This window comes from Mchenga conophoros, linkage group LG10, assembly GCF_057382185.1.
Source record: "Mchenga conophoros isolate Kocher_MC1m ecotype Shallow Benthic linkage group LG10, M_conophoros_male_GT1.1, whole genome shotgun sequence".
Classification (NCBI taxonomy): domain Eukaryota; kingdom Metazoa; phylum Chordata; class Actinopteri; order Cichliformes; family Cichlidae; genus Mchenga; species Mchenga conophoros.
This window is the reverse complement of record NC_140535.1, coordinates 21,652,518-21,663,355: the sequence shown is the minus strand read 5'-3', so window position 1 is coordinate 21,663,355 and position 10,838 is coordinate 21,652,518. Positions and strand designations below refer to the sequence as shown.

Here is a 10,838-nt window from a genome sequence, read left to right as displayed (position 1 = left end):
GTTCCTTCCACATTTAGCCCAAATTAATTTTGTGTTCTTCATACTGATTTATCATTTTAAGTATTTAACACATTTTAAAACTGTGCATATTTGAGATTGAGATTATCTCGAAGAGAATTCCATATTCTTATACCTTTAACTGTTGGACACATTTGCCTTTGTGTGGTCCAGACATCCAGAGGCCCCAGAGCATGAGGACCCAAGGAGGAGAGGGGTTGCAGTGGCGTGCCCGCGGGCTCTGCCGGCAGCCAGCTGTGCCAGAGAGGACCAGTCCTCAGGCCCAGAGCCCAGAGGGCACCCCACCCCCCGGAAGGGGCCCAGCCGGGCCACAGGCGCCAGGCCCCGCCAATCGGCCACCAGGAGTGAGTCGGTACATATGAGCGCCCATACCCAGGCACCAAGAACCACCAACACACCAACGTCTGAGGGCATCAACCACCGGCAGGGAGTGTGGTGAGGAGAGATAGGCCTCCATTCCTTGGAGAGCCTGAGATGTACACAGAGAGGTGGAGTCTAAGACCCAAGCTGACATATAGACACAGACGAACAGGCGCACGCAGACACAAACGTGCATTCCCACTCCCATATACACAAATAAATACTTGGCACTCACCTGACGTGGAGACAGACACAAATAGAGACTGCACACAAAGTCACACTCCCCAAACATACTCCATATCCCAATTCCAGGTACCCCTGCCTCCAGAGGGGCAAACTGCACCCGGACCCAGGAGATGTAACCCTTCTCTCTGGGGTGGAGGAAAGCAGACCGCCTCCTTATCTGCAGTAGCAGGGAGGCCCCGCATCCCAGACCCCAATCTGACGGCCAGCACCTCCTCCCAGCCCCCCAGCCCCGACAGTTAACAGAACGGGGGGGTGTAAAGACCCCGAACCTCCCTCCACCTGCTCATATGTAGTGCTGCTGCGTGCTGTTCTAAAGTGCATTTAAAACACAGGAGGGCATGGTGCTTCCTGCCACAGAGCAGCATGGCTCCTCCCGAAAACTCTCAGTGTCTATATGCATTTAAAAATGAGGGTAGGGCACCAGCGCCTATGTGGGTTTGAATACACAGACCATCTTGTGGACGCTGTATAATGGCACGTTATACAGGGAGTGCAGAATTATTAGGCAAATGAGTATTTTGTCCACATCATCCTCTTCGTGCATGTTGTCTTACTCCAAGCTGTATAGGCTCGAAAGCCTACTACCAATTAAGCATATTAGGTGATGTGCATCTCTGTAATGAGAAGGGGTGTGGTCTAATGACATCAACACCCTATATCAGGTGTGCATAATTATTAGGCAACGTCCTTTCCTTTGGCAAAATGGGTCAAAAGAAGGACTTGACAGGCTCAGAAAAGTCAAAAATAGTGAGAAAAAAGCAAGTAAGATGGCGCCGAGTATGGCAGCCTCGTCGCGAGCTCCCCCAAGCAACGGCTTTCTTCTGTGTTTAATTTTACTTTTCCTTTATTTTTTCACGAGCAGCACTTGTCTCCTTGTGTACGACCGACAAACCTTACTGGACATAAAAGACGGTCTTTCTTATAACTTTCCGGAGTTCAAGTTTTGCAACACGGACGCTCCATTTGCAGACCCCCCATTCATCTCACCTGAGACGCCTTTGTTCCCTGTCCCTGGAGGCCGCAAATGCCGACGCAGAGGGAGAAGATCTGGCGTTCTGGTTCGACTGAGACGGCGCACTAACAGACCACCGTTACAGACCGCCTACAGGCAGAAGCTGAAACAGGAAGCTCCAACCAGGAGGGCGGTGCACTGTTGGACGGACCAATCGGAGTCTGCGCTGCGGGACTGTTTTGATCACGCAGACTAGGAAATGTTTAACGTGGCCGCTAAAGACATTGATGAGTACACGGACTCAGTCTGTGGATTTATCAGGAAATGCGTGGAAGATGTCGTCCCATCCAGAACAGTTAAATCCTTCCCAAATCAAAAACCCTGGATTAACGGAGATGTTCGCGCAGCACTGGCGGCACGGAACACCGCCTTTGCCTCCGCGAACACATCGGACTACAAACACGCACATTACCAACTCCGGAAGACGATCAAAGCAGCCAAACGTGATTACAGGGACAGGGTGGAACAACAGTTTGACAACCCAGTTTATTACTGGCTAATGTGCAGTCTCTGGAGAACAAGCTGTGCGAGCTTCGGGCACGGATCTCATTCCAGCGAGAGATGCGGGACTGCTGCGTGATCTGCCTCACAGAAACCTGGCTATCGGACAAGGTACCGGACTCCGCAATACAACTGCCGGGGTTCTCTGTGCACCGCGCGGACAGGTCACAGGATCTTACTGGGAAAAGCAGAGGCGGTGGTGTATGTCTCATGATCAACAACAGCTGGTGTGATTATGCGAACGTGCACCCGGTCAAATCCTTCTGCTCACCGGACCTGGAGTACCTGATGATTAAGTGCCGGCCATTCTGGCTACCGAGGGAATTTACAGCAGTGATTATTACGGCTGTTTACATTCCCCCACAAGCAGACACTGACCGTGCACTCAGGGAACTGTACAGCGCGATCAGCAGTGAGGAAACCGCACACCCAGAGGCAGCGTTTATCACAGCCAGAGACTTTAATAAGGGAAACCTGAAGAAAGTCTCACCAAAACTCCATCAACACATTCTTTTTAACACATGTGGAAACCGGCTACTCGACCACTGTTACACCTCTTTCCGGGATGCGTACAAAGCCCTCCCCCGCGCCCCATTCGGCCAATCAGATCACTGCTCCATCCTGCTCCTGCCCGCCTACAGGCAGAAGCTGAAACAGGAAGCTCCAACCAGGAGGGCGGTGCACTGTTGGACGGACCAATCGGAGTCTGCGCTGCGGGACTGTTTTGATCACGCAGACTAGGAAATGTTTAACGTGGCCGCTAAAGACATTGATGAGTACACGGACTCAGTCTGTGGATTTATCAGGAAATGCATGGAAGATGTCGTCCCATCCAGAACAGTTAAATCCTTCCCAAATCAAAAACCCTGGATTAACGGAGATGTTCGCGCAGCACTGGCGGCACGGAACACCGCCTTTGCCTCCGCGAACACATTGGACTACAAACACGCACATTACCAACTCCGGAAGACGATCAAAGCAGCCAAACGTGAGTACAGGGACAGGGTGGAGCAACAGTTTGACAACCCTCGGAGTATGTGGCAGGGACTAAACACGATCGCAGACTTTAGAGGGAAAACCAGCACACCGCAGACCACGGCCTCTCTGTGTGAGGATCTAAACGTATTCTACGCTAGATTCGACACAGCGAACACCATGAGACCGGACAGTGTGCGCACCGCGGATGACGTCAGTGCGCACACTGTGTCTGAGGAGGATGTGCGGAAGTGCTTCAGGAAGGTGAACGCGCGCAAAGCTACTGGTCCGGACGGGATTCCCGACCGCGTCCTCAAGTCATGCGTGGTTCAACTGGCTGGAGTGTTCACGCACATCTTCAACCTTTCCCTCTCTCTGTCTGTAGTCCCAGCCTGCTTCAAAATGGCCACCATCGTCCCTGTACCCAAATCCTCCACCATCTCCTCATTGAACGACTAGCGACCTGTAGCCCTGACCCCCATCGTGAGCATATGCTTCGAGAAGCTGGTCAGGGACTTCATCTGCTCTGCACTACCCGACTCACTGGACCCTCTACAGTTCGCATACCGCCACAACAGGTCCACTGATGATGCCATAGCCCTGACACTACACACTGCCCTGTCACACCTGGAGAAGAGAGACACGTATGTGAGAATGCTGTTTGTAGATTACAGCTCAGCATTCAATACCATCGTTCCCTCGAAGCTGGACAGGAAACTGCAGGATCTAGGACTGAGCAGCTCCCTCTGCAGCTGGATCCTTAGCTTCCTGTCTGACAGACGCCAAGTGGTCAGACTGGGCAGCATCACCTCATCCCCCATCACACTGAACACTGGTGCTCCACAGGGGTGTGTACTGAGCCCTCTCCTGTACTCACTCTACACCTACGACTGCACAGCCACTAACAACTCCAACATCATTGTGAAGTTCGCGGACGACACTACAGTGGTGGGTCTTATCACCAACGGTGATGAGACGGCTTACAGGGAGGAGGTCAGCGCCCTGACCCACTGGTGTCAAGACAACCATCTCACCCTCAACGTCGCAAAGACAAAGGAGTTGATAGTGCAGAGAAGTACACACCCCCATCACCATCAACGGCGCTGCTGTGGAGAGAGTGAGCAGCTTCCGGTTCCTTGGAGTACATCTGGCTGAGGATCTTACGTGGTCAGTACACATAAACAAAACAGTGAAGAAGGCGCAGCAGCGCCTCTTCTTTCTCAGGAGACTGAAAAGATTCGGCATGAGCCCCCGCATCCTCAGGACCTTCTATCACTGTGCCATTGAGAGCATCCTCACTGGATGCATCACCACCTGGTATGGCAACAGCACCGCCTACAACTGCAAAGCTCTCCAGCGAGTAGTGCGGTGCTCTGAACGGATAATTGGAGGTGAGCTTCCCTCCCTCCAAGACATCTACAGGAAGCGCTGCCTGAGGAAAGCGGGGAGGATCATCAAGGACTCCAGTCACCCCAGCCATAAACTGTTCAGACTACTTCCATCAGGAAGGAGGTTCCGCAGCATCCGGTCCCGTACCAGCAGACTGAGAGACAGCTTTTTCCATCAGGCCATCAGACTGCTGAACACTTCATAGACACCTCAGCTTCACTACTGGAACTTCAACACTATGCACTCCACACTGTATATAAATGCCACTTGTTTTGCACATATTCAACTCTGTATATTTTTATATATTTTATTTATTATTTTTTTACTATTTAATTTGTAAAAATGTGTATACACACACACACACACACACACACACACACACACACACACACACACACACACACACACACACGTAGGATAATATTTAGTATACACATCCAGGAATGCATACACTATTATATATTGTACATATATTTATTAGTTCAGATTAGCCATTCTTGTATTTTGCTCGTTTGTGTTATTGTGTTTTGCATATCTCTGTTGCTTGTGGGGCTCGCACACAAGAATTTCACTCACATGTGCTGTGCCAGTGTGCCTGCACATGTGATGTGACAATAAAAGTGATTTGATTTGATTTGATCTTGCAGAGGGATGCAGCAGTCTCAAAATTGCAAAGCTTCTGAAGCATGATCATCGAACAATCAGGCGTTTCATTCAAAATAGTCAACAGGGTCGCAAGAAGCGTGTGGAAAAACCAAGGTGCAAAATAACTGACCATGAACTGAGAAAAGTCAAGCGTGCAGCTGCCAAGATGCCACTTGCCACCAGTTTGGCCATATTTCAGAGCTGCAACATCACTGGAGTGCCCAAAAGCACAAGGTGTGCAATAGTCAGAGACATGGCCAAGGTAAGAAAGGCTGAAAGACGACCACCACTGAACAAGACACACAAGCTGAAACGTCAAGACTGGGCCAAGAAATATCTCAAGACTGGTTTTTCTAAGGTTTTATGGACTGATGAAATGAGAGTGAGTCTTGATGGGCCAGATGGATGGGCCCGTGGCTGGATTGATAAAGGGCAGAGAGCTCCAGTCCGACTCAGACGCCAGCAAGGTGGAGGTGGAGTACTGGTTTGGGCTGGTATCATCAAAGATGAGCTTGTGGGGCCTTTTCGGGTTGAGGATGGAGTCAAGCTCAACTCCCAGTCCTACTGCCAGTTTCTGGAAGACACCTTCTTCAAGCAGTGGTACAGGAAGAAGTCTGCATCCTTCAAGAAAAACATGATTTTCATGCAGGACAATGCTCCATCACACGCGTCCAAGTACTCCACAGCGTGGCTGGCAAGAAAGGGTATAAAAGAAGAAAAACTAATGACATGGCCTCCTTGTTCACCTGATCTGAACCCCATTGAGAACCTGTGGTCCATCATCAAATGTGAGATTTACAAGGAGGGAAAACAGTACACCTCTCTGAACAGTGTCTGGGAGGCTGTGGTTGCTGCTGCACGCAATGTTGATGGTGAACCATCAAAACACTGACAGAATCCATGGATGGCAGGCTTTTGAGTGTCCTTGCAAAGAAAGGTGGCTATATTGGTCGCTGATTTATTTTTGTTTTGTTTTTGAATGTCAGAAATGTATATTTGTGAATGTGGAGATGTTATATTGGTTTCACTGGTAAAAATAAATAATTGAAATGGGTATATATTTGTTTTTTGTTAAGTTGCCTAATAATTAGTAATAGTCACCTGCACACACAGATATCCCCCTAAAATAGCTAAAACTAAAAACAAACTAAAAACTACTTCCAAAAACATTCAGCTTTGATATTAATGAGTTTTTTGGGTTCATTGAGAACATGGTTGTTGTTCAATAATAACATTATTCCTCAAAAATAAAACTTGCCTAATAATTCTGCACTCCCTGTACAGCGTCCAGAAGGCCCTATATGTATGTGTCATGAGAGGATGAGTAATGTGGATGTCTAGGTTGCAGAATAAAATTGAGGCACAGGCGACCAAAAGGGGACGAGGGGGAGTGCCTCCCCTGCACCCTGGTGACACACCTGCACCCCAAGCCCTGTGTGTGTGTGTGGGTGTGGTGGAGCGGGAAGAGGGAGGCAGCTGAGGATGGGAAGAAAGAGAGGGGCAAACGGCCCCTCCCTGGGGCCAGCTCCCCCCCTGACTCCAGTAGGCACCCCCACACTCTGGAACGCACCAGGGCAAGGGGGCCCAGACCCATCCGGACCGGCGCCCACAGCAGCAGCACCGCCCCACAGAGTCCGGAACAGCCCACCCGACCCCAGCGCAGAGAAGACTGCGCCCACCCCATCATCCAATAATCTCCCTCTTTAATGATTTTCAACTGCTTCCATCAGGTCGTCGTTCTAAAGTGCCTTGTTGTGGAAGTTTTTCATTAAATAAAGCCTGCAGACAAGCGGTGAGCGGTAGCTAACATTCTTTAATCCAAACACACAAAGAACAGAAAACCAAGTTGGTGGAGAGCCTGCATGACCGCAGGGCAGGCGATCAGCAGAGTCTCACTGAGCCTAGCATGGCTCACAGTTACATACCTTCTTCAGGAACAAAAGGCAGTACACAGCTGTTTCACACCTTAAGGTTCACACTCCCTTGCGACCTCCCAGAGTCCTCGAAGAGACAAAAGATTCTTCCTGTGGAGTTGTCTGCTTCCCCCAACTTCCTTACTAGACCCCCACCATTTGTCTTAATGTATGAGTGTGAGACTTGTTAAAATTCAGTGGCACCAAGCCTTATACAATAAATTAATGCGATTAATACATAAGTAAAAGAAATTCCTATACAGCCTGCAGTGAAGACAAAGAGACATAGATTGTCTTTTGTACCTACTGCTATTATCATGGTTAATAACACTAAACCATAAGTGTTGTTGCCATTGCACACTGCACTTTTTTTTGATGATAAAATTTAGGTTGTGTTGTCGGGGCTTATATTTTTTGTGTTGTGTTTTTTTTTTTTTATATATTACTGTATGGACATACTGCAAATCAATTTCCCATTCAGGACACAAAAGTTACCATTGACCACCACCACCTCCACCATTGATGGAAAACACGTTTTCAACACTGCAGGTTACCTGGTGTAATGTTTTTCAGCTAAAAAGAAACATGGTCTGACTCCTACCCAACTATATAAAGAGTAACTGAAGGTTAAATACAGCTAACATGTCTTGTTTTAAGCCAGGCACTCACACCTCCGCTCCGCTGCGTCTCAGCCACCATCGCTGTGGCAGAAAGAGCGATAGAGCCAGAGCAGGGGAGAGCGAGCTGGAACAAACCATTCTTTTTTTCTTTTTTTTCTTTTTTTGGAGGGGGGGGATATCTATACTCTTGTTGTTAAAATATTACGTCTCAATCTGTATGAATTTATGGTTTTTATATTTTTAGTAGTGTGTCATGCAAACAGTAAATATTGTCAATAAAAAAGTAAGAAATCTTTGGGGGTGCTTTGATTCATTTTGGGGACGCTTCAGCACACCCAAAAATGGGCTAAAAACGCCCCTGGTTCCCAGAGGTAAGGGACAAATGCAATCACATGTCAGGATGCTGTAAACGGACCAAATTTCAGCCAGAAGAACAACTGAGATAAAATTAGTTCTCTGGTCTTTGTTAATCAATTAATTTTAAAAATGTTAAGTCTTTTAAGTCCTACCCCCAAATTATTTTCTTAAAATTGAATTTAAGTCTAAATTCAAATTTATTTAGTTTTTTTTCCTTCTAGTAGTGCATAGAGAGAGAGAGAGAGAGAGAGAGAGAGAGAGAGAGAGAGAGAGAGAGAGAGATGTATGATAATGATAAGGGGCCTCAACACAGGCTTCATATGGACACACCCCCAAGTGGGTGAGAAAGCCACAACCCATTTGCGTTTAGTGTTTAGGACGCATAAAACCCTGCCTGATGAGCAGTTACTAACAAGATCAATTACTGCAGCTCTGAAGCACACACCAACTTACTGTTTTGAACAGATTAAAGATCTTCATTATGGATGCTGGTAGAAGACAGATTTTGGGTTTGGCTTTAGCCATCATCGGTGTATTGGGGACCATCATGATCTGTGCTCTCCCTGCCTGGAAAGTCTTCATTAATACTGAGTACCATCATGGAATTTATGGGGCATGGCATGGTTTGTGGAAAATCTGTACAATATACGCCACAGGCAAGATGGAATGCGTTGAGTATGAAGTTGTAGTTCCAGGACTGGTAGATGACACCATGAAAGCTATCAGAGCACTCGTGATTATCGCAATCCTCAGTGGGATCTTTGGAATCCTGCTTGGTGTGGCCGGGAACAAGCGCATTAACTTCATGTTGGATGATGGGCAAAAACGCAAAGTGGGCTTTGCTTCTGGAGTTGTCTTCATCATTGCAGGTTTCTTGGTGCTCATACCTGTCTGCTGGATGGCCAACATCACCATTCGTCAGTCCTACATGTTCAGACATGACAGTAGTGGTAGCATAAAGCTGGGAGCCTCACTCTACATTGGCTGGTTCACTACTGGGCTTCTGTTCCTGGGAGGAGGCCTGCTCCTGATACCGACAGGAATGATACCATCATACTGAATGTACAGTTGAGTAGTTCAGTGCTCACTCTGTGTAAAGCATTAATTATCTCACCTATGTAAGGCTTGCTTTTAGATATCCGCCACAAAAGAAATGTTTTCATAATTATTTCATAAATATGATCTTCTGTTTTTCCCCTCAGAACAATAATACAGCCTGAAATGTAATGAAAATAAGGAGAAATGTTAGCACTGAGTGTGTAACTTACGTTCTTCCTTTATCCCCCCCCCTCCCCCAGATCTCTGTGATATTATTACGCTGTGCATCTAATATTCCTATAGAATGTGTATCAAGTGGTTTAAGTCTAAGCCTGATAACTATTTCTTTGAAAAACTGCTTCAATATAGATGATCATGTGATTTTCATTTACTCTTTGAATACTTTTCTTTTGAGTTGTTGTTGTTGTTTTTAACTCTTATTACTTGATTGTATACAATACAATTTAGGTCAAATTAAGATTCATTTTTCTCAATTCTCTATTGGATTTTCATGAGAGATCACATGTTGCAAATGTTTTTATGCCATTGTCTCTGTTTTAATGTCAAAAGCCTAAATAAAAACTCTGAAAATATATTTTTGTTCGGGACATATTTTCTATCTTTAAAAGACTGAAGTAGACCTGAAGAAAACAAATATTAACAAGTACAGCACAGATTTGTTTATTGTTTTTAAGTACATTTGTTAATATGTATTCATGGCATTCATTTTAGATTTCCACTTGAACAAAAATATTGTTTAATTAAATAAGTAATTAAATTTAATTAACACTGACAGATAAATCTACAATTTACACTTATAAACATTTAGTATCTTCTAAACTAGATTGTTTAACTCTATCACCGAAAGAAACTCAGGTTGTACTTGCAGTCAGTCAGAAAGGCAACTTAAAAACAACAACAATAATAATGATAAGAAGAAGAAGAAGAACTAAAAGAGGAGTCTGCACAATGATAACAAATCTTTGAGCAAATAAAATAAATCAAAGCATGAAGGTCAGCACAAGAAAACGTAATGACAACAACCTGACAAAGACACATACATTTCTGAGAAAACCATGTGGAACAATAGCCCTAAGCTAATGGAGTACGTTTTACACACATTGCACATCCCTTTATAACTGACCAATGCTCATGTTTACTGCACACACAGCATAGTGTCTTTATTAATTATTAAAAAAGAAACTAAAACTCTCACACTTTCTGTGCATGTTTTCTATTCACATTATTAATTTCCCTTAGCCTACATGTATTAGACACTGGTTACAAAGTGTGCTTCACGTGCTTGATATCCAAAAAATACTGTACATCTATATGTTTTCTTATTGTTTGAAAACAGATCACATTTTCAATACCCACCATTGTGACTAGAAACATCAGCAGGCACTCAGAGGATGTAAACAACCACAGGTAACCCAGGTAATTGTTACCCGCTGTGCTCATTTTCTGTGGAAATGAACATGTTAAAACTGCTACTTAAGTGAACTGACACATGTGGTTGTACTAACCAGGTGGATTACACATAAAATTTAACTATACTGAAAATGCAGCAACAGTTCAGCGTTGTGCATTTCACACACCCTGTTTGAACAGCAAGAGAATTCTCTCTTTCATGGGGGAAAGGTTTTAATAAGATAAGATAAGATAAGATAAGATAAGATAAGATAAGATAACTCTTTATTGTCATTGCACAGTCATACATAGTACAGTAGTACAATGAAATTGGAAAAACTGTCCTACGTCGGC

General features: G+C 45.5%; 1 protein-coding gene across 1 annotated transcript; it reads left to right on the top strand.

Moving 5' to 3' along the window:
* The first annotated feature begins 8,461 nt into the window (after window positions 1-8,461).
* On the top strand, window positions 8,462-9,537 carry LOC146565874 (claudin-4-like). The gene has a single exon (XM_085289312.1). The coding sequence runs from the start codon at window positions 8,518-8,520 to the stop codon at window positions 9,094-9,096; it is 579 nt and encodes a 192-aa protein (XP_085145438.1). The 5' UTR covers window positions 8,462-8,517; the 3' UTR covers window positions 9,097-9,537.
* The last annotated feature ends 1,301 nt before the right edge of the window (window positions 9,538-10,838 follow it).